Here is a 22499-nt window from a genome sequence, read left to right as displayed (position 1 = left end):
ATCATGATGCACTCCCTAATCGGGGTAATACGTACTGTGAGTCTCGTGTCACCACGTACTTATATTCCTTAAGCAAAGGATAAAAATAATCCAAAAACTTCTATACTATAGTCTACCCAATCCTCGCATTCAGTGTTCTTCATGTGTCCTTATAACAAGTTCATCTATGATGAATGATAAGTACAACTGCTCCTTCAATACCACCGTACTATTTTGATGACTTCACGATCTTGCCATTCCTCGCACTTATCCACTGAGAGTAAATCCCTCACCTCAAGAAAAGATTTGAGCAGAGAAGACTTGAATAACTTTATTGCAATTTTATTTGTAAGATTTGGTGGCGACCTCGCTGTGCACAACAGAGCATGATCTTTAAAGCCGGAATAGATCGAAAATGGACAAACGCCAAGCAGATGCGCAGTAAACACGACGACACCATACTCAATTTCAAGTAGCTTCTTGTCATAAGAAAGTCGATTTTTTAAAGTATTTATGAGCTGGCGGGAATCAAACGCTATCAAGCGTTTATGCTCACTGGGATTTTTTAGCAGCTTTACGCAGCCTATTGTAAAGGTAGAGTACGTGAAATGACAATCTGGGTTTGAAATAGCCCGAGTCAGGGCTCGCATAAGGCTTTCTTTCACAGCCTTGATGGCCGCCTTTCATAACACCATGTGACCTTTAATCATCAGCTCGTGGTGTGAATTTAATCGAATCTTCAACAAGTCGATCATCATGGTCATCATCAGTGTACTCGTCTTGTTCATCTTTGTACACTTCTGCTCCCAAAAGGTTCGGCTTACCCTCATGCATTGATTCACGAAAAGAGATTGGAGGCAATATGCTTTGTGCTACTACGTCTGTACGTGGAGTTTCAGCTTCACTGTATGAATCGTCTTTGAACTCATATTCAGTTGATGCGCAACTGCTTGAGATTCAGCTCGAGAAAGTATACTCGGTTCAGTACCGCCGTTAAAGCCTTCATCTTATATGCGTCGTCAGTCACGTCAGCACCGACGTGCTCTACAGCCGCTGTTTTAAAGCCTGCGATCTTGTCAAGTTGCTCTAGCGTCCTTGCAGAGTCGTGTCTCGTTGGTACCGCTTTTTAAGTCACTTTATCTTGCTGAACCCTTTTCATCAGCGTGTCGCTAGAAGCATCAGGTACGACGTCACAAATATCAGTTACCTTCGCAGACTTTTCAGCATCAGTCAATGACATCACAATTTCATCCGTTGTGCCATACGCAGCCACCGTACTCGGTTCTGCTTCAAGCTTTGCATCAATCGCTTGCTCCCCAATATCAGTGCGATTATCATTCTCAAACATTAAGTCTAGCACTCCGTTCACTTCTTCGTGAAAGCTGGCGTGTCTTCAATATCGGGATCAATTGGCTCTTAATTAGACGAAAGAGCTTGACTTCCAGGCAATTCTTCTAGCTCTTCACTATCACACGCTGTAGGTTCAGGTAGACGAGTATCAAGCTCGACACTGCCCAACTTTCCGTCTTTACTATCCGACGTCTCGGCATGGGCATTTTCCGCACTCTCCTTTTTAACAGATTTGAATCCATCATTTAATGCGTCTGGTGCTAACTCCTCCCACTCTGTTGAAGAAATGGGGATAACATTGATAGCCACGTCTTCTACCTCTTCAAGGTCAACATCGCTGTCCGGTTAATCATTGCTTTTCTGACCAAATGTCTTCTCATCACTATCGCGTATATCCATTGTTCTATTTTTGCAACAACTTGTCTCTCTGTGCCCACAGCATTGACTTCCAATAGAGTTGATGGGATTCCCGATTCAGTTTCATCCACGTTAGCCTGCTTCTTCTATAACATCACTCGTAGTCAATTTAGCTTGAGTACGAAAGGTCGTGATAAAATGACCTAGTTTGCTCTGTCCCTGGGCAAGAAGTTGGTCGAGCTAAGATATTTTCTCGATTTTTTTTCGAACAGACGCACTAGCGAATTTGCAATGGTCTTAATCGTCCCAAAAATCGATTGCACGCTTACTTTATGATGTAGATCCAAGTGAGATTTCTGTCGACGACACATACAATTATCTCTTTTGGCAAATAGCTTATTTTAGCGTCTGCACTCAAGCACCGCTCAAAGTGTAAAATGCGGGTCTCCACATCCTACGTTTCGTGATCTGCATATTTAGGAACAAACATATTGCCGATATAGGTCTATGCATATCCACGTTGTGGCCTGATAGCTGGATCATCAGGCTGCTAAATGTCGCTAGTGCATACGATAATCAGACCATCCCAAAGCATTTTGCTCGGACTAGTCACTGCAGCTGAAGGAATATCGCTGCCTCTCTTGATCTGTTGATAGTTCCCATCAAACAGCTCTAGGTCGTTGCACAAACCGTGACTGACCATGCGGTTGTACAGCACATCAGTTTCAAAATCGGATTTCGGGCCGGATTCGTGGAAACTTTAAGGTTATTGGAAGCATCTCCAATTCGCCACATTCCAGTAGCCTTTCTGGCACAGAAAGTAATTGCCGAGTGATAAGAATAGTTTCTATCATCAAAGATGCTTCGTGCTTTGCACGGAAGAAAGCATCAATGATATGACACTGCTTTATGTGTAAGGGCCATTGCTGTGTAACGCAATATTAGTTTCATGGACACAACTAGTTTCAGTCCGGGGGTGGATCCCTCGTCACCACTTCGTGATTTACCTTAAACAGAGAAGAAATAGCTTTGGGGATTGTTGAAGGCAGCTGTCCCTCTCCTACCACTCAGTTTTCAGTGAGTATCCTCAGCGACAGATTTATTCATGATTTATGGAGAGCTCAGTTCCTCCTCCAATATAAATTGAACCGTTTTGGTTACTTCACCGTCTTGTAACTCCTTGCGCATTTTGACAGCTCCAGAATTTTTTTGCCGAAGGTAGTATAAAAATTCTTTCAGCCCGAGGGCTACTCTGTTGATCTTTAACGGCACTTATTTTTAGACTATCACTGCTCCGCCGGATGGATCGCTTTATGGATTTAGCAGTATCGTTAGATTGTGACAAAGATGAATCATTCTTCGAATTTTTATGGTCGCCCTTCTTTTGGAGACGTATAGTCACATTTTAGCTTCAATGGCTCCGGCAAGAGAGATTGTGAGTTATGGTCGCTTTCACTATCCACCGACCCAAGTTAGGATAGGCAGATCTATAGCTGGACCCTACCAGCTCGCCAAAAATACACTATGGGAGCGCGACACATGCTCGTCCTTTCCTAACTCAACAGAGATATACTCTAGAGACCGTGACATGCAATCGTTCTATACGTCTTATCCCGAGCATTGGCTTGTTGCTACCCCCGCCTTCCGGCTCTGCTCCAGGAATTAGCAATACCATTGCTACCTATTTTAGACAATTCTGTGTTCTGTGCGAAGCTGTTGCAGATTGAATCGGAGCCAAGCGCGTTTCTGTTTTGTGGAATAGGAGGGTTCGCGACCCACCAATGCTCTACAAAGAGCAAAACGATGGGCATTTAATTTTCCGATTTCCCGTCGACCTACAGATCGCAACGCATCGGTCACGCTATGTCAAAGCATGATCGTATTTCGAACCTAGGTTTGGGGCTAGACGATGTTGCACGATGTCAACGACCCCACACTTTACTTTGATATTCGATACAATCTTCGACAATTTTATCAATGCCCCATCGCAAGATTTACGGACTTTGTATCCGCTGTTGGGATCGTCAATGCTCCTCGTACTGTTATTTATCTTCTTCAGCCGCGAATCGTAGTGATCGCACGACACTGCCGAATAGACTGGATTTTTTTCAGATTCACTATTTGATTATCAACAAGCGTCAAATCTGGCTTTTGACTCCCACATTTCTTAGACTGAATTAAATTATATGACTGAGTCCCATTGATCACAATCTCCGTAGGGTACAATTGAACCAAGTTTGTCTTACTGAAACTTTACGTTTCTCTTAATGAATTTGACGTCTGCCATGCTTAGAAGCACATATCGTTGTATCTCTTCGCTGAGTTCAAACTCAAGTCAAAGAAGCTTTGTTTTGACAAAAACAAAATATCTGCGCGGACTGAGAGGCTGTTCAGCCTCATGCATTCCGTGGAATGCATGAGCTCCATCGCCTTTAACGCGCTCTTATAGCCATCATACTCAGCACTGCCCTCCTGTGCTCGCGGTTTGAAATGTTGTACATTGATATGAATGCCGAACTGACCACTATATCAAAAGAGATAGAGTGGGTGATCAGGACCTCGGTTTGAGCCGCACCCTTTCGGGAGCCCGCGATGAAGATGGTGGCCGTTACCGCCTTCGAAAAAAGTCCTGACACCTTTGTAGTAATTTCACAAATTATATCCTGAGCAACGTCTCTCACCTTCGCTTCCTAAGGGTTGGAAAATCGCCTAAGCGCACTCGATACGCCTGGAAAGGCGGTGTTGACACCCGCGGTATATGATACTTAAAATCAAACCACATTAAATACTCCTCTTTTACCGAGGTGATGTACGATAGAGCCCATCTTTGCACGAAGTGTTTGTGATCAGAATCCGCAAGTTCCGAGCTGTTGACTCTGTCTGAAACCTGGCCAGATTCATGACCATATTAATTTTTCTTATAAGAGGGAGATTCTTTCTCTGCCCAGATATGTTCCCACTCCAATACTAGATTTAAGTCCTCTTGTACGAAGTAAGAAACAAATATGACACCGTCAACTTTGCATGTACCGCTTTTGTCTCGACCACTGATTGAAAGGTGAGCAAGGCGACCCGGCTAAGCCGTTGCATGAGCCCTGCCAGTAAAGGTTTGTCGTGAGACTTCCCAGGCCGTTCATGAGCACCTTGGGATGAACCGTGACTGCTACAAGTCACGAAGAAGAAACGCAGAGCGGAACCTAGCGTACGGTGTGGTGGGCCAAAGTCAACTGAAATACAAACGCGCAGACTCTACATTTATGTCGTGTTTAAGACATAGCCATCTTTCACCAACTTTCATCAATTCTTCTTGCAACATGGCTGCCGTGTGCATGGTCCAAGAAAGCGTTAGCTCTTAGAGTCCGCGTCAGCTAATGCATACAGATGGGTGGATTCGTACCACCTAAATTGTAGAGCCAAGCGCTTCTCATATCATTGAAAAATTTATATGTCTGTTCGAATTTCTACAATAATTTAACCCTGTAAATAGTCTAAAGGATGAGGATAGCAGCCCACGTATACGCGAGCCTTTCGTTTACGAGGCGACATCAGTTTCATCCGAACCAAGTACTAATTGGACAACTCCAACATGCCACTTGACCCTGGTACGTCTAGCTTCGCCGATTACGACAGAAAAACGTGGCATATGTACGTGAGCCGACATAGCGTACGTAGCCCATTACACCCTCATACTAATATTAAGCCTCATTAGGGTCACACTCTATTCGGCTTGCACTAAGGCAGGTTTCATAAAGTTGAACCAATCAATGCACCGGAAGACCTTCGAAAGTGACATTTTGTAAGAGAGCGCTACTCCCTCAAGCACAACACACGGCGGTTGTGCAACGAAGAAGCGATACCCGACGTAGAGGGGGAAGGACGGTCCTGGTTTGGAGGGAAAAATAATGACGTAACACCGTAAAGGTAAGTTTGCAACTGAATCAAAACACGTTAGAGGTTCTAGCTGCATGCGAATCACCCGAACGGCTTCTAAAGATTTTACTGATAAAACCTTATGATCCTTCTTCGTAAAACTAAGGGTGAATTTGAACCTTTACAAGATCTTGGGTGTACGGAGCTTGAACTTCAAAAACTTGAATTTGAACTTTCGAGGAAAGTATTCAGTAGATCTTACTGACTTGCTTACGCCACCCACTTTGAAGACAGAGATATGTCGGTCTAGTCACCAGTACAGATCCAGAAGTAGAGACCATCATTCTATATATTATGTAGAATATTTGTGCCTTTATATTATATCTCATGTATGCACTTGGAGACTCCATACAGAAGGCACATAGAATTACCTTCACATAATGACTTGGTGTAATCCATTAGCATATATATTGCGTTAAGTGTAGCTCAAATTGGTACTTGGGATATACATTCGTCTTCAATTGCTTCATGTCGAGAATGTCGCGATCCCTGCCGACGACGTATTACAGGACCTCATCGGTGATGCTCGCGAGAAATTATTCTGTAAGAATGGTCATTGCAACTCCCTGAGGGCCGACCCAACACCGTCGCTCTTACCAATTACAGGAAGGAGTCGGTTATAAAAATCAACCGGAGGGCTGGCGTTCATTGCACTCCGTCTCGGATCTTCACACAAGCGTCCTTCGTGCCCGTTCGTTATGGAGGAGGTAGTTACGAGGCACCGTGAAACATACAACGAGAACGCAGACTTTACCGAGAAGCTAGATCGGAATGATTGAGTCAAATTTGCCCCTTAGTAAGCGAGTAGGTCGCAGCAACTTTCATTAAAGACGCTCTAAACAAGATTTTACATGATTGAGAATTCGACGTTGCAGATCCCTTCGACAGGTTTGTATGTTGACCTTCCGCATAAATGGAAATCAACCACGCGCTCCGTGCCATCGCAACTCCCCACTCTTCAAAAATACCGCTCACGGCTAAATTTACAGCAGCTGGGTAAACTCGTACCTATGATTGGAGCTTGTGATGGGCCAAACCAAGCAATTCAACGAAAGGGATCTCGGTGATGCACATCACCGTCGACGCGCGTTGTGGTGACAAATGACAAAGGGATACAACGAGACAGATCCTTTGTACATCATTCTGATGTCACACATGTCCTCTGAACTGATACGTGTAGACTGATGATATTCTAGTACTAATTGGTACAGAGCGATGCTCTCTATGAGAGGCGCGAGTCAGTCCTTTTGCGGAGAACTTCCAACAAAGTTCTTAAGCCAAACTATTCAAGGTTCCCCTGGCGATAACCTCAGTGTACCCAAGGTTTTATATATCAGGCTCGTAGGTTTTCTTCTTTATGAGGCTTTATATATAATCTCTAGGGGCTCTAGTGGTGTAATTTATGTAGAAAAAGTAACTATAATCTCTTTTCAATTCAGTACTGTTTTACCGCACATATATCAAGTCTTTTCTTAAAGTGCAAGCGTGCGTGCCGTGTATGTGGCCGTCTTGATGCGCCTCTTTAGACATTTAACCAAAATTCTTGTAGTGTCGTCTATCGTAAGTGCAAAAGGGGATACCGTTTATCCGAGCGTTGGTTGAACAGGGCAAGTCGCGTTAAGTTTAAGGCCTTACAAACTGGATACAGTAATTGAATTGTCAGACTGGTGAATTTTTCATGAGAGATTTCTCGAAGTGCAATGTAATGCGACGAGAACTCGACCTCGCTTTTTGATCGTCTTGTGAATAGTCTTGCTCATAATTAGAAGTTTGCTGGTATAGCCATCGGCCAAGTCTCAAATTCGGAACAAGATCAAGCCTTAATCGTCGCTGAAAAACACGTTGCGTACCACAGATCCGACTCTTACCTGGGCAATCAAATAAAAACTCAATCTTTGGCTATGCATCCACGACTACAGGAAAGTTTTGCCAACGTGAGACTCTTATTCTTTTGAGTATGGAGTGAGTGTGCCCTCACACTTGATGAATACTGTGGTGAGGCCATCGGTTAACGGGCTTACTATCTATTTTTATTTATAGAATAGGGACCACCCATTGTTCATCGAGAAATGCCGTAAAGGACGACACTTTTTCATGGCTAGCATTCGTAATGTTTCCACATAGTGGCAAAACGTCGACTCTTTTTGAGAGTCCCAGCGTATGGCCGATGCTGACAAGACGCATTATTCTGAGTTGCGTATCTAGACAGATTGATTAGAGGTTACACGGGTGGTTTAAAACAGAATCACTACAATAAAGCAAAAGTAGATCAGCACCAAGATGTAGCTGAGTCATCATTCTGTTCACTACAGAAAACTCGGCATCCGAATGGTTCGTGACAGCGGGATTTGACACGGCTTAAGTGGTTCCTGTGAAACAAAGCATGGGTTTGCATATTCTTTGAGTTGCTGTCAATCTTACTTAATCTCGTTATGGCCACGAATATGACGAAATAAGTGCAGTGCAAACTAGTCTCACAAGCCACCGACAATACAAGCGTACGTAGGTCAGCGGCGATAAAAACTTTTACCTGCTATAAATCAATGTGCGCTCCAACCGGCTCAATATCTGCATCTTGATGCCGCCCATCCTGGATTTCAGCCATGTCGTCACCCGCGCAGGCATGATTCTGAAAATTGTTTTGATGACATTCTTAGTTTTTTTTTAAAGCTGTAGTCGAGCTGATATCAGAAAGTCAATTGGTATTGACAACGCCTCCACCACCAAGATCGGTACCGCTTTATGAGGTTGACAAGGAACTTGGGGGCCAACTAAAGCATTCATAAGGGTGGCGTTTTGGCTGTCGAGGCATGTCACGCATGAATCAACAAAAAGGCAATGAGCTAAAACATTTTGCCTCAGTGCTATAGTCGTTCTGTACAAGTGTTCTGGATAAAAATGTATTTGTCACCTGCTAGCACTTTTGTCTGACCGTTTGAATGGGAACGGAGTATGGGGAATATGTCTGATCTGGCATCAAGCTCTTTAATCAAAGTAATCTTATCTTTACTGTGAGGCGTGAATTTTATTCAAATTAAACAAAGGCCACTGGCAGAGCATGTTGGTAAGTAGCTTTGTTGAAGGGTTTCTTCAATGCATTCTCACCGGCAAAGGTTTGCTGACAGCAATGAGATCAGCCCTGAATGCCAGTGGAAGCGTCATTGTCGCGTTGACTGTGACAAGCTCGAGACGATAGCGGCAGTCAGCCTGGTATTAAATTTGGACGGAGACGATCAATCGTATATCGCAATCTCGAGATTATACTTTGCTGAATTGGAAAGGACGACTATATGTCGTAGTACCAAAAACGTGTCTATGGTGGAGCAGTATCAAACGGCTTTGAGATATGACTTCTGCGCCAAGGTCGATGGTGGGTGAAACCAGCTGAAAGCTGGAATCTCCCTTGATAGAGCTGGTAGAGTCGATGGACGATTGTAAGTCGCGAGAAGGAGTGACCGGCTCTATAGATATGACCGATTATTCATTCTTGTCATAATATGACGATATTGGCAAGCTAGCAATGTATGGGATAGGCGCACCATGCGGAGCAGTATAGATCCACGGGTAGGTAGCGCGAAATCTTATTCACTTTTGAATGGAATAACTGGGGTAGTCATACGGTTACAAGTCCTCCTTCACTACCCTTGCATATACTTGGATAGAACCTGATAAGTTATCCCGCGATGATGTGTGCACAGGATGATAAGACGAAGATATCATCGAAGTTGTTAGGCGGACACCGAGAGCGAGAAAGAACTTGTCATTCATCATGGATAAATACTTCATTGAGGACTATCACAGAGCACTGATTACATGCAATGAGATGGCCTCCTTCAAAAATCTTACAAATCCTTTTATACTTTTATTGAAGGAATATCATGATGTGGTGACGAGACATCTAGCACGTGTGTTATCCCCGGATAGGAAGTGCGTTTTGCAGTGAGCTATAATTAAAATATTACGCCATCCGGGGGAACTATTTGATACCATTGACATTTTCTCGCGTGTGAAGCATAAATAGAGCAAGACAATCATCATTTTAAGCCCAGACACCTGTATCAGAAAGCTATTGACAAGCGGCAAATTGTGCATGCCGATAAAAAGCTAGATTCAGCCACGATTCCGGCGCAAATGCCGATCCTAAAGTAAATGGCTACGGATTAGCAGGAACGACAGCCTTTTGTTTATTGCTTTGACTTGGTTGACGGCTAAAGTTACTTGCTGCTCAGAAACTGAAATTTTTTATTATCTCCACGCGAGAAGCTGTAGGATTAGACACCGGAACAAAAAAGACCAGAAAACGATTGATCATCTGATAGCCCAGTTGTTCAGGCCAAATCGTGTCTAAGACCAAGCATATTTCGACAATATGTTTATTAGGTTTGTGCAGAGCACGACAAATTAGTATGAAGAGCCACAATTTACAATTGCGAGCGGTGCTCGAGTGTTTGATCATCTAGCCAACATCAAAAGTTGTGTCTTTGCCACCGGCAAAATTTCCTTTCTGGGTTCTTCAATTGGAGAGCAGAACCTGCGGAAAGGTACAGCGAGGTAAAGGTCAGCGTAGACTGCTGAATGCGTCTGTTTAAATACGGGACGCTCACTAGGCTTGACCCACTATTCGCGCAAAAAAGGAACATCAATGGCGACATGGCACTTCATCTCACCCTCTCCTCATTCAGAATGTCAAACATTTCTATGATACAGAATAAGGCCGTGAACGATAGCCTCGTGCGTGCTGTTCCCCATTCTGGCCTTTCAGAATCCAGATCGGCCATTCCACGTCGTCTGTTATGCTTCAGCCTTTGGAAAAGGCTACACTTTGCACCAATCAGATGCCAATAGAAATGATGGTGCCATGCCTTTTCAGTCTCGCCAACTGAATTCTGCCGAATAGAACTTCCTTCTTTTTGACGAGAAGCATCTTAAAACCGAATATGCTCTAGTTAACTTCAAGATGCACCTGGTTGGGCTAAGCTATTTGTATTACAAAAAGAGCACGCGTTAGTTCCCACAGCGATATCTTCACTATATCCCCCACCGAGAATTGCAGGATGGTAGTCCTTTTATGCCGAGTATACTTTCAAAGAAATATAAATACGGGTCGGCCGTAAGTGGCAACGGATGCGCTTTCTTCCGTCAATCGCAAAGAAGATACATACAGCGTACAGGTCAATCACAAAATGTATGCCTGCTGAAAACTCTGGGAGGCAAAAAGTTTGAGATCTTAAATGTCGCTTTATTGAAGCGCAAGATCGCACGGCTGCACCGCTTCGTCTTACCCCAAGGTGACGGTTACAACACTAACCCATTTGAATACAGTGTGTACTGATGCCTCAGGATGTGATTCTCAAATCTGAATAATGTAAGAAGCATGTATTACCCTTCTAGGTGGCTACTTCGAAAAAAAAGACAAAGTTTACCAAAACTGCTATTTATTTGTGTATAAATGGGTAAGCGCAAAGCACGCACGTGTAAAACGCTTCAACAGGCTAAACACTCATCGAATGCTGCAGCACATTTGGTCAGTCTAGTGGTTTCAGTAGAGTGCTATTCGCTTTAGCTATTTTTTCGGTCTTCAACAGACGCATACGGTGATACCGGCAATGTGAATTAGCGGTGAAGGAAGGCAACAGCCAAGCTGTCCCTCTACAAAAAGATTTGCTAACATAGCTTACCGGTAACCATTATATCGGATAGAGACAGACTCGCACATTACGACAAAGGTTTGACAAACATAATTCAACATGCTCGGTACAAAGCCGGATACGTCAATCACTGACTCGCAAGCAGAGAGAAAAATGAAACATGCTAATTGCGTTGTGGAATACGTTTTTCGTACAACACGCGCGGGCAGATCGCGAAGCTGAAGAGTATCTGTCTAACGCATCATATCACGTTGAATAACGCAGAACATGACTCTGCAGGCCTTACTGCATGTTAAACAAATGATTTAGTGACTCAAATACCTTAAGATTACAGTATGGTGTACCCAAATGCATGGTGATTTCTTATATATTCTGTGTGATACTGAATGCTGATTCCTACTTGGGAATCTGTACTGATGACGAGGTCGACGTGTTTCTGTCCTTCGCGTAAGCCATTCACTTATACTGTATACTTTCGACGAAAGTTGAGTCAAGCTTTAGAAAATCAAGCTCCGTACACCCAAGATCTGTATTAGTTGAATCTGAGGTTTAACCTCAATACATACTTGATTTATAAATCAGGCACCACAGGTTTTGCCAGGAAAACCTCTCGGAGCCCTTGGGGTGTTTTGCATGTAGCTAGGAACCATGACTCATTTAATTCAGTTGCAAATTTACCTTTTAGGTAGTAAATCGTTCTTCTTACCTTCAAGTCAGGACTGTTCTTCTCCCTCCATGCCGAGAATCGCTTCCACGTCGCACAGGCGTGTGTGTTGTGTTTGAGGAACTGTTTGTGAGCAGCGCTCTCTTACAAATACCTTACTTTGTAATAGACTCTTAAATAAGCATTGTGGTTCGAATCTTCGTGTTGACGTTTCAACAGCGAAAACGTTTGTGTACCCTCATGCTGATCGCTCTATCTGAAGATATCATGCGGTTTACAGCGATGACGATATACCGTATGTGGCTTCGGCTAGATTAGATCACACATCAAATCTATGTACGGGGATGTCGACGGACTCGAAATTGAAATATGAAAATACTTTGCCAGCCGCACCATACTGACCGCGACAAACATGACGGTGCGCTCGATCAACATATTGGTTAACCGTGCAGTGTTAAGAGCTGCTGTTTAGTGCATCAGTCGATGACGACAATAATAAAGTTTGTTAAGGCGGACTACGAGGCTGACGTTTAAAAAAGCCCTTAAGATGGTGATGCGTAATTTATACTAGCTTAAGATTTGTGTCTCGTAACGCATTGTTTAGTAGTCTGGTTAAAGCATAATGTGATTAACGCACCTGCAACCAGTAAGCGCTGATGTGAAGAATCGTGATCATCACTGATGGCCATCCGCGTGTTTAACATTTTACCTCTGTCGGAAACATCTCCTAGCGTAGCTACTATCTAAGTAAGGAGACTGAATATTCTGTGATAAAAAACAATTTATGCAAAATTATGTTTTATATAATATGCGAATTTGAAGAGGCAATTTAAGTAGCGAGCTGGAACGAAAATGGCGCGGGACATCCACTTATCGCCTACTCAATAATTTCGCATTCGCTGACTAGTCATTGTCCCCTAAACTTCAGCTAAAGGGTCAGCTTATTAGTTCATAGTTAAGTAAACATAATTGTTCATGGCGATAGATTATGTTACGCAGCCCCTAACTAGAAAAGCGCAAACGGTGAAAGAGAAAGTATTCATAGTTCAGGGGATATAATATGTCCTTCTAGAGCAAGCTATTTGGATTGACTCTTGGCGAACGCGACGAAAGCGGAAGGAGCTCGAGGCTTTAGTTAGTCCACATCATGGGCACGTTCGCTGAATGCTGAGCGTGTTTGTAAAGCACCCGGGTGAGCTACCAAAGCGGATACTTTACCTAAGGTTCAAAAATTACGACATATAATTGACTTTTTAAAGCTTTTCCTATTGATCTTTGATCTCGTCAAGTTCAACGTAAAGCATTGTCGAGCTGAATGCTTCATTTTGAAAACTACATCGACTTAGCATCTTTTGCAAAACACAAGTCGTTCAAATACCCAGCGGATATTTAGGAGAAGCACGACATGAATTTGTGGAAGCTATAAACGAGCTAAGGTATACTTCTAGCTCTTCGCGACAATGTGGACAAAATTGCAGTCTTCAATCGAGTACACTACAAAGAATCTGATTAACCAATTCTTTTCTTGAAAGTTCCAAATGTAAAATAAATTATTCGTCTAAAAATTTTCATCGTGTAAAATTTTGTGCTATATTTACAATATCCGATGATAGGCATCTGCGCACTTCTTCTAGCAGGGCTTATCGCCAGCCTCCACGACCTCGTCACAGCTCACTTTCCAGATGATCGTCTGCCGCGATGGGACTTTTGGCCGCCGCTTGCCGGTGGTGCACGGTTCACAGGTCGATACCTGTCATCGCAGCCCGGGGGCACCCACCTGAAACGCCAAAGTTTCAAGCAAGTGGATCTCTTTCAACTCCAAAAAGACAACGCTAAAATCAACGCATTGCTGTACGGAAGTGTTCTGCTCGACCCAATATATCCAAAGGATCCAGCCACAGACGTAGCTGTTCAGACAGCACTACAATCAGCTCTCAAATTCATCAAAATGCAAGCCAACGTCCACGTGTCACCTGTAATCAAATTAGTAAATGCCATTGTATACCCTTTAAAGATAACAGGAGACGATGGTCAGTCAGAAATGACTATTATACAGAAAAGTCTTGGAGCGAATGGTCAGATGTATCATTTTAAGAGCCATGTGACCTTCGGCTTTAATTTTTACCTGACAATGGAGGATGCCGAGTTTAATTTGAGGCACCAAGTGGTCGTGGCACTGGATCGTGAAGCAGAACACAATGTGTTTCAGCACACTTTTTCAGCGATTAATGAGATGGCTGACCTCGAGACAGAGAAGGCTGTTGTGTGTGGCTTTAGTGGAAACGAATGCTCTGTTGCTCTTTCAGGGCCGCGTATCTTGTCATACAATGTGTGGAATACAAATCCGTCGTTTGACGTGTATGGCCCTACGCGTCGTTGGAATCAGTATTTGAAGCGACTGGATCATCTCGTGGGGTTTATCAAGAATGCTCAAGCTGATATTATTGGCTTTCAAGAAGTGCGCTACGACGGAGTTTTCGGAGAACCAGGCAATCACGCGCAAGTAAAGCATCTGGCTGACCGCCTTCCAGGATATCAATACGTCTATCAAGCAGCCATGAGCTATATTAATTCGAATGTTCCGTACGAACGCATTGAGGAGGGGCCTGCAATTTTCTCCAAATATCCCGTCCTCAAAACAGATTACTTGTTGCTTAGTCGCGACCCGAATGATCCAAACGACTCACACCAGCGATTGTGCCTTCACGCAGTGGTTGACTATCCTAGCTGGGGCAAAATTGATGTTTACGTGACACATCTGTCGCTGAGCGAGCGGTCGAGAGAGCAAACTATGGTTGAAATTTGGGAGTTTATGCGCCAAGGCAAAGGTATGACACAGATTTTGCTAGGTGATTTAAATGCAGAGCCCCAATCTCGCGGCATTCGATTTCTTAGCGGAAAATCAGAACTATTTGGGCAAATGACAGACATGAAGGATGCATGGCTGGAGAAGCATGTTGAGGCTGAGCCCCAGTCTTCAGACCTAGACGATCGTAAGCACAAGTTCACGTTCCCCAGCGATAGGCCGTCAAAACGCATCGATTTCGTGCTGTATCGCGGTGAAGGACAGGTAGAAGAGTGTAATATTATTGGCCAAAAGCCCACCGAGGACACAAAGGACTTTCCGAATGATGTCGGCATGCTGCACGCGTCAAGCCCGATATATGCATCTGATCATCGAGGAGTCATCGTTCAATTTAAGTGAGCGATCCTGATAGACTGTACAGTTTGTTTTTTTGTGGGTCTTTCTCTTGTGTTGGTAGGAGCGTTAAATCGACTAGTCGTAAATGTTCTATCAAGAACGCGTTTTACTTCTTAGAGTGCTTTACCACCCTTCTCTATTTGCCTTGAGCAATGCTTGCTCAAAAAGTGCCATCTGTTCGGCTAACAACTCGTCACGCGAGGCAGATTCTGCAGCTATTTTTTTTCGAGATACCCGCTCCTTTTTCTTCTTGGAGATTGAAGGTGTCAGCCAAACGAATCGCGCACTCAAAAGTATAATTTTACCTGCATTTTGAGCTCCGATGATCCTTGGATCCTTTGAATCTCATCCACGTATCGTCGCATCCCGAGATTCTACAACACTCCAAGTCAAGCACGAGTGGAAAACGACCTTTTAAATCAATCGAACCATACACAGATAGATACCTCGAGAGCTTTCGTTACGTGTTCTTGTGAGATGCGATAGTTTTCATTCTTTGCAGCAATTTCTGCAATTGTATTAGCCTCTTTACCAATCACCTGTAATAGCTCTACGGTAGCAACAAATTTGTTGTAGGCAGCAACCTGCAGGAGCATCAAAAGTATAGACCACTTCACCTCTAGCACACTCGTTCAGCCAATCGATTGTCTCATGCAATATTTGCACGTCTTCGCCCACGACCTCGCGCAACAACTTCTCAATGGAACCTGCTCATGCCAATCCGCGTGACCAAACAATAAAACTACCTAGCTGTTGATTGCGTTCACCTTTTGACAGAGACATTTTGTTTTGTTTTCAGCTATACACCATCCATGCTATTACACACATTCTGAGTTGTACAGATTTGACTCAATGAAAACGAACGCACACAATTGCTTTACTTGTACCAGTTGCTGCGTATGGCTGATGTGTCTACTAACTCATTGATTTAGTATCGAGATGTCGCAGACGTGGACATTGTGGAGCTGTGAATTTGTGACTGCAGATTGTAACTGTACATTCCACGCGCTGACTTTATTAGAGAAATCTTGGTAGCTTCTTCGTTTTGGAGCTACAAAATGTTGCAACGAAACGCGAAATGATAGCTAAATGTATTTGACACGAAAAGTGATTACGAAATTATTGTGAACAACAGCACAAGCCTCAACCTGGGAAACAACAGAAGAGGAAGGATTATCAAATGTGCTATGTCGGGCGCAATCTTCACGTAAAAAGTCAGTTCAGTGTTGATCAATTTTCAATTATCGAAGATAGTCAACTATATCATCTTGTTAGTATTAATCATCACTCTGTGTTACTAATTCTTACAGGGAGATGACAAAACTAGCTCGAGGATAAATTGTGACTTGAATACAAAACACAACCGAGTCTTCAACTAGATATATAAAACAGAGCAGCATGTGTCGTTGAGCACCACAAAGCTTGCAAGGAAAGCGAAATAGTGATTAGGCTTATTGAAGACAACATAGTCGTCAATAGCATCACGTCTCAAACGCAAATTAAAAAAATAACACTAGTTTCCTTGATACGGGGGAAATATGCAGAGTCCCCGGCCGACCCTGTCAAACGTGAAACCAGCAGTACGCTGTACGTGTGGTATTGCACAGCTCCGCTTATCTGCGCTTGTGACGTCAAGTGATCGCGTTAAATTTTATTATCAGCTCCATGTAGCCCGTTCGAAGCCTCCACATTACAAGCAGCCGCATTTATACAAAGGGACACTATTTTGTTAGGTCTGTCACTAAATGCTAACAGGCAAACTCTGAAGGAAACCACTAATATGCAAAAATGATGTTGTCTACTTATCCATCAGCTGCTACAGGACAAAGCTTCACACTATTATGTGTCAGCGGAAATTGATCTTGTCATTAAATATTGATTTTTTGGATCCAGTGCGTCCGGTGGCAGCAGTTGGCAGCTGCTTTAAGTTTATTCAGCCCCCACCCCTGGCCGCCTCTTCTTGCACTCGGTGGCAGTAGCTTTCCCCCAGTAGCCAGCTCACACAACAACTCACAACCGAAAAAGCGCCTAGTGACCGACGAGCATCAGAGCTTTCCATCGTAGTGCGGATCGTAAGTTGGCTATCAGCACAAAGCAGACAACGCGATTCCATCATCCAAGCATACAACGGACCATTGGTACATATAAATCAAATCTGACTATGCGAGACTGGACTACTATCGTTGCAATTGTGGCAGTGACAGTCGAGATAGCCACTGCCTCGGGCATCGTTTCAATTTATAATATCAGCGATCCGTCTTTCGGGACATGCCGCCTTAAAGGTATTTCGGAGTCGTCAGATAATTTTAAATTCTACGCTTCCGTGCCAAGTTCAGACTTTTCGCTTAATAATGCCTGTGCGCGTTGCATTACGATCACGCGTGACGATAATCCGGCCATATCCACCACTGCTTATGTATTAGATGTATGCGATGGTTGCACTTCTGGCACGCTGGAGCTGTCAGCAGATTCGATGTCCGCACTGAACATTGACGTGACAGATAGAACCACCATTGTCTCGTACCGGTTCGGTTCATGCCCCTCATCACTCATGTCGGGTGATATCAGTGCCTGTCTGATGGAAGGTGCCTCAGCTACCTACGTACCGCTGCAGTTTTATAACTCTCAGAAGGTAATTACGAGTGCAACAATTGAAGGTGTTCCGGCTACCAGCACATCCTCAAGCTTTCTTTATTCGGCGAATTCAGGCTCTACTTCAGCGACATGGTACCAAAACGTTCAATTCTCAGTGGAGTCAGACGACGGCGAGATACTGAACAGTACATTTGCTTTTTCCAGCACGTCTGGATGCGCGTCATCCAGCGTACAATTTAATTCAGCATCGACTGCGGATGGTGTCACAGGAAATACCACCTCAGGCGATTCTAATGCTGGGGTAATTGGTGGAGCCGTTGGTGGTACAGCTGCGGTCTTGGTCATTGTGGGATCAGTCATTATGATCCGACGTCGCAAAAGTGCTGCAAAGGGTTTCAGTGATTCAGGAAACGATGTTGAAAACCAGTACCTGTCTCCTTCGACTAAACCTAAGTCAGCTGCCGCAGCCGCTGCGACGTTTCCCGAAGACCACGATGACCATCAGCGGCCTGCATCGCCTACGGTCGACTATGCTGAATCTTTGTCACCCGCAGCTAGTACAAAGGATACTGGTGTTCGCCATAGTGAGGCGAACTTGCCTAAGGCGCTGGCCGTGCATGCAGAGCCCCCTGCTATGAATGATCCCACCCCTCTTGCTGTCAAAGCAACCGCTGTAAATTCATCACCATCGTCTTTTGATCGCACAACAAACTCGTTTTCGCCACCCGGAAATTCTACTTATGTTGCTCCAACGTATGCCTACAGCAACAACGTAACGATCACCTCTCCTCGCCCACCCACGTCGACTATGAAGTCTGCCCCTACTTTGTCTGCTCCAATTGTGCCTCGTCATGCTTCCAACACAAATTATCAACACTATGGTGAGGATGATGAAGAAGGTCGCTCAAGCTTTGACATCGATGACATGCGTGAGTCGGAGGCTCGTGCTACGATGGATCTCACTCGCCGCTTAGGCTCCCAACAGTCGTTTGCGCCTTACAGTTCAGACGACACTTACGCCAATGCAGTGACGTCTCCTGAGAGCAACGTTCACGGTACAAGCTTGCGTCGCCCGAGTCTTCAGCAGAACTCGATGAGAGCGTCGGGTCTTGACTTGGGCCGATACACGAATGACTCGGTACTGTCTGATGCGGATAGCTATGCGTCAGCTTCTCGCCCTACCAATCAATCAATTCTGTCGAACAACACACTATTGCAGTCAAGCCCACCTTCTGCTGCAGACAATTATCCACTTAACGCGCAACTAAGCGGATCGACGGAGGCTGACCGCATGGCAAACTCAATAAGCGACAGCTATGCGTCTAATCCTGCCGTACACCAGAGTAGGGACCTGGCTACTTCACAATCCAGCATTGGCTCAGCGCGTGAAAGTGGCTACAGTCGCGAGTCCCTAAGCATACTTGGCTACCCTTATTCCAAGAAGAGTGGACGACACCACAACATTACAGGTTAGCCACTTTGATACATGGAATACGCAGCAGCAGCTGCTTGACAGGAAAAGCTACATGCTATAGCAGCAGCGACGCAGTTGTCTTGAAGCTGCTGTTTCATATTCTTATTATTACTGAGTCCATATCTAAACATTGTGCTTTTTATGTGATTTGTGTCTGTGGACAGAAATGCAGTTTTAAGAAACTGAATGGCGGTTACATTGACAGTTTTGGAAGCCCAGCATCAATTAATTATCCAGAAATTGCTGGATCAGTGCATCTGTGGTGCGTTTTTACTTTGCCAACATGCATAAGTACGTCTTTTATATTTAAAGGAGTCAACGCTCAGAATAGAGGAAATGCCAATTTTGCTCAGAACTAGTTACCATCATATGCTAAAGTTTGTAATAAGTCGTTAGAGTTTGGTAGGCAGTGTGTAGTTTTCAGTTGCAGCAGGTGAATGGTAAACTTATGGCATAGAGTAAGTTTCCCAATTTCTGTTGCATTTATTTACCCATCATTTAGTCCACGGTGTTTTTCACATGCGCGATATATCCTATATAAATTATGCACTGCACACCGTACAATAAACAAGCTACGTCTCTGTTTTCTTGGTTCAATTCTCAGCGTGAGATTGGAAATTGCCGCACATGACACTGAATCTTATAATTGAGTACATAAAGATGCTTTTTGTGGCAACGACGTTGACTTACGACAAGTGGATAGCAAAGTCGATTCCTGCGTCAGTAAGTCTTTTCACAAAATTCTCATTTACACCCCTCTCAATTTATTCAAGTCAAGAGGGTAGACTGATATAAATTCTCTTTTTGAAAACGATGCGAGGTTTTGATATCTACTTCTTCGTCGCTCCTTACTGTTGTCTCTAACAAAAGAGGCATCTCAAGTAATTCAAAATAAAATATGGACTATGAAAAGAAAAATGAATGCTCGTAAGCATTACACATATGTGGTACGCAATAAAATCCAGGATGTATAGACCGCATTCATTTATCGCAGTAGCTCAATCTTGCTATCGCCGATTCATTTTCTAAATCGGTCGAGTGATTATTGAGCGAAATTTTGAAGTCGTGATAGAAGGTGGGCTCCTGATACAGATAATCATCTCCTTCTCGGCGCTTACTTGTTTTTTATTTCTTCACTTCGTACTTATTAGTGAATGCAAACATATAGCATTCCAGTACTTTAAAGGTATATTTTGTAAGCACAAAAATGTTGGCCTGTGTGTGATGATTAGACACGCTATTTCAACTAGAAATTTCTAGGCAAAGGCAAAGGAAGGCATGACCCCAACAGGTTTCTATACGTTAGAGAATGGCGCTTTAGAGCTGCTACAGAATCTTTATGAAAGCGTGAAAGATAACGACAGCGGTAAATCTTCCTCCCCCACACCTGTGTATCTGGGCGACTCGCGCCGCGAAAACCTCATTGGGTCGAAAGCGGACCCCGTGCAGCATAAGGGCATCCGCCTGCATGATTGGGTCATTGGTTCTCATAAGAGTCATATTACGCCTATCGACGCGATGGACGAGTGCGTCAGACATATCTTTGATATCAAAAAATATAGTCTGTGATAATATTTTTTTTTACTTAACTCATGCAGAATCGGCGAGGTGGCCAAACTGACGCCACCAGAGATGGTGTTCGGCAAGAATCAGCTGCTTTTGTTTCATGAACCATCCGGCATAGCCTACAATTTTCTAGCCGTTGAAGCTCTTAAAGGCGCGCACTTCCCTCCACCGATCAGTGACGCGGCAAAAGACATTGTGGCCAACAAGCAGCTCAAAGTCTCTATTGCCAAGCACGATCACAGCAAGTACGACAGATCTCGTGATGGTGTATACGTTCGAAGCTAATGTGTTTCTTGCAGAGAAGAGGTGAGAGAACTAGATATCTCTTACGACTGGACGTATTCTACAAACTATAAGGGCTCATTGCAGCGCCTGATCAAGTCGGAGAATCACTCCACCACGTTGATAAGAAGCATAAAAGACGTGCAGTTGGAGACTGCACAAGAGCGTATAGACATCGAAAAGCTTAAAGAGCGCGAACCTATTCTTTGGTTCGACGACGTCGCGCTCTATGAGGACGAGCTTCACGACCACGGAGTTTCTGCCATGTCAGTGAAAGTGGTGAGGCAGCAGCGATTTTATATATTTACGTCATGCGGCTGTGCACTAATCCTTTTCTGTTGTTGGCTTTAATGTTGCAGCGTGTGATGCCGTCAGGCTTCTACGTGCTGTCGCGTTTTTGGATGCGTCTAGATCACGTTGTTATACGGCTGCACGAAACACGAATTCACCACCTTTTCGGTAATGATTTCTTTTTGCGCGAGTACACTCGCAAGGAGGAGCAATTTGACTCGCTATTTGCTCAGGGGCAATCGAAAAACATGGCAAATTATACTAATATTGACACGTTTCAGCATTTGTTGCCCGTGCGTGAAGCCATGTACGAAAAAGTTCTACTCCAGTGATCTAGCATGAATGCTGAAAAGTAATCTATGATACTTTTATGCAATAAAACAAAATCCTTTATTAACAATCGCCGATATTTCCAATTAAACGGTCAGATCTTAAAGGCTGTCAGCATCAGAGAAGATGCATATTGCTGCAATCGCTCTTTGATCTCGAAAAATACCACATAAGGCTGCAGTAGTTGCAGATATGGCGACGTTTGAGTCTCTGATTTCAATAAATTGTGGCTCCACTTTTAGACTTCAAGTCTGGACTGCATTAGCTTTGCCAGCTAAACTACGCGTCGTCGCTCAAATAGATTGCAATTGTACCCGGATATGCATCCAATGTATCCTTTGACAAGATTTTGAGCAGTGTAGACCCTCTGCACCGCTGTGAGGAGTTAATTTGGTCGCAGCATACCCGACTACTTAAATTATAGCTCACATCTCGAATTTTTTACCGTGCACTAAGACGTTCAGAGGGTCGAAGATTCTCCTTGTGAGAACATTTAAGTAGTGACGATTGCTGTGAAAAATGGCGCAGTGCTAGTTGAACGATGGTCAGAGATTAGCTTGAGTTTGTAAGTTATGAAGTTGCTACTTCTTCAATCGTTCCGGTTCTTGTTTTCTTATCTCGAATCTCGAGTGCGTTCCCTTGGCTGTGAATTCGCTAGACAGTAGATAGGGACAGTGGGAATCTCATTAATCCATTCATGCGCGTCACTAGTTAGATGACGAGGCATGACGTGCGACAACATTTTAATTGCGACAACATCTCAACTGCGCCAGCGACAACCTACTACACGAAGGAAGCAATCAAAAGTACCAAATTATCGATATCTAGTGA

The 22499-nt window shown here is 43.9% G+C and overlaps 9 protein-coding genes across 9 annotated transcripts in view; 5 read left to right on the top strand and 4 right to left on the bottom strand.

Moving 5' to 3' along the window:
- Positions 1–681: 681 nt before the first annotated feature.
- PHALS_13607 (uncharacterized protein) lies at positions 682–1728 on the bottom strand (the record flags this gene model as incomplete). The annotated part of the gene is made up of 5 exons (XM_024729398.1): positions 682–903; positions 968–1051; positions 1115–1361; positions 1406–1649; positions 1695–1728. The coding sequence occupies 5 exons, from the start codon at positions 1726–1728 to the stop codon at positions 682–684; spliced, it is 831 nt and encodes a 276-aa protein (XP_024579779.1).
- A 2972-nt stretch (positions 1729–4700) lies between these two features.
- PHALS_13606 (uncharacterized protein) lies at positions 4701–4984 on the bottom strand (the record flags this gene model as incomplete). The annotated part of the gene is made up of 2 exons (XM_024729397.1): positions 4701–4849; positions 4927–4984. 2 exons carry the CDS (start codon positions 4982–4984, stop codon positions 4701–4703), a joined length of 207 nt encoding a protein of 68 aa, XP_024579778.1.
- A 1483-nt stretch (positions 4985–6467) lies between these two features.
- Positions 6468–6844, top strand: PHALS_13605 (uncharacterized protein; the record flags this gene model as incomplete). Its single annotated transcript, XM_024729396.1, has 2 exons — positions 6468–6620; positions 6797–6844. 2 exons carry the CDS (start codon positions 6468–6470, stop codon positions 6842–6844), a joined length of 201 nt encoding a protein of 66 aa, XP_024579777.1.
- Positions 6845–7294: 450 nt separating this feature from the next.
- On the top strand, positions 7295–7571 carry PHALS_13604 (uncharacterized protein; the record flags this gene model as incomplete). The annotated part of the gene is made up of 2 exons (XM_024729395.1): positions 7295–7318; positions 7383–7571. The coding sequence occupies 2 exons, from the start codon at positions 7295–7297 to the stop codon at positions 7569–7571; spliced, it is 213 nt and encodes a 70-aa protein (XP_024579776.1).
- Positions 7572–13534: 5963 nt separating this feature from the next.
- PHALS_13603 (RxLR-like protein) lies at positions 13535–15133 on the top strand (the record flags this gene model as incomplete). Its single annotated transcript, XM_024729394.1, has 1 exon — positions 13535–15133. One exon carries the CDS (start codon positions 13535–13537, stop codon positions 15131–15133), a length of 1599 nt encoding a protein of 532 aa, XP_024579775.1.
- Positions 15134–15253: 120 nt separating this feature from the next.
- Positions 15254–15913, bottom strand: PHALS_13602 (transcription corepressor; the record flags this gene model as incomplete). Its single annotated transcript, XM_024729393.1, has 5 exons — positions 15254–15379; positions 15436–15504; positions 15577–15680; positions 15748–15837; positions 15898–15913. 5 exons carry the CDS (start codon positions 15911–15913, stop codon positions 15254–15256), a joined length of 405 nt encoding a protein of 134 aa, XP_024579774.1.
- A 1378-nt stretch (positions 15914–17291) lies between these two features.
- On the top strand, positions 17292–19377 carry PHALS_13601 (RlpA-like double-psi beta-barrel domain; the record flags this gene model as incomplete). The annotated part of the gene is made up of 2 exons (XM_024729391.1): positions 17292–19194; positions 19364–19377. The coding sequence occupies 2 exons, from the start codon at positions 17292–17294 to the stop codon at positions 19375–19377; spliced, it is 1917 nt and encodes a 638-aa protein (XP_024579773.1).
- Positions 19378–20477: 1100 nt separating this feature from the next.
- On the top strand, positions 20478–21670 carry PHALS_13600 (Uncharacterized conserved protein; the record flags this gene model as incomplete). Its single annotated transcript, XM_024729390.1, has 4 exons — positions 20478–20725; positions 20798–21010; positions 21065–21326; positions 21407–21670. The coding sequence occupies 4 exons, from the start codon at positions 20478–20480 to the stop codon at positions 21668–21670; spliced, it is 987 nt and encodes a 328-aa protein (XP_024579772.1).
- A 758-nt stretch (positions 21671–22428) lies between these two features.
- PHALS_13599 (catalase peroxidase hpi) overlaps positions 22429–22499 on the bottom strand; it is a gene marked incomplete at both ends in the record, with an annotated part of 916 nt that continues 845 nt past the window's right edge. Inside the window, one exon of the mRNA XM_024729389.1 lies at positions 22429–22448. Within this exon, the coding sequence (XP_024579771.1) occupies positions 22429–22448 (20 nt within the window). The remainder of the gene's footprint in view (positions 22449–22499) is intronic.

Source organism: Plasmopara halstedii (assembly GCF_900000015.1).
Source record: "Plasmopara halstedii genome assembly, contig: Scaffold_671, whole genome shotgun sequence".
Taxonomy (NCBI): Eukaryota; Oomycota; class Peronosporomycetes; order Peronosporales; family Peronosporaceae; genus Plasmopara; species Plasmopara halstedii.
This window is presented reverse-complemented; position numbering and strand designations above follow the sequence as displayed.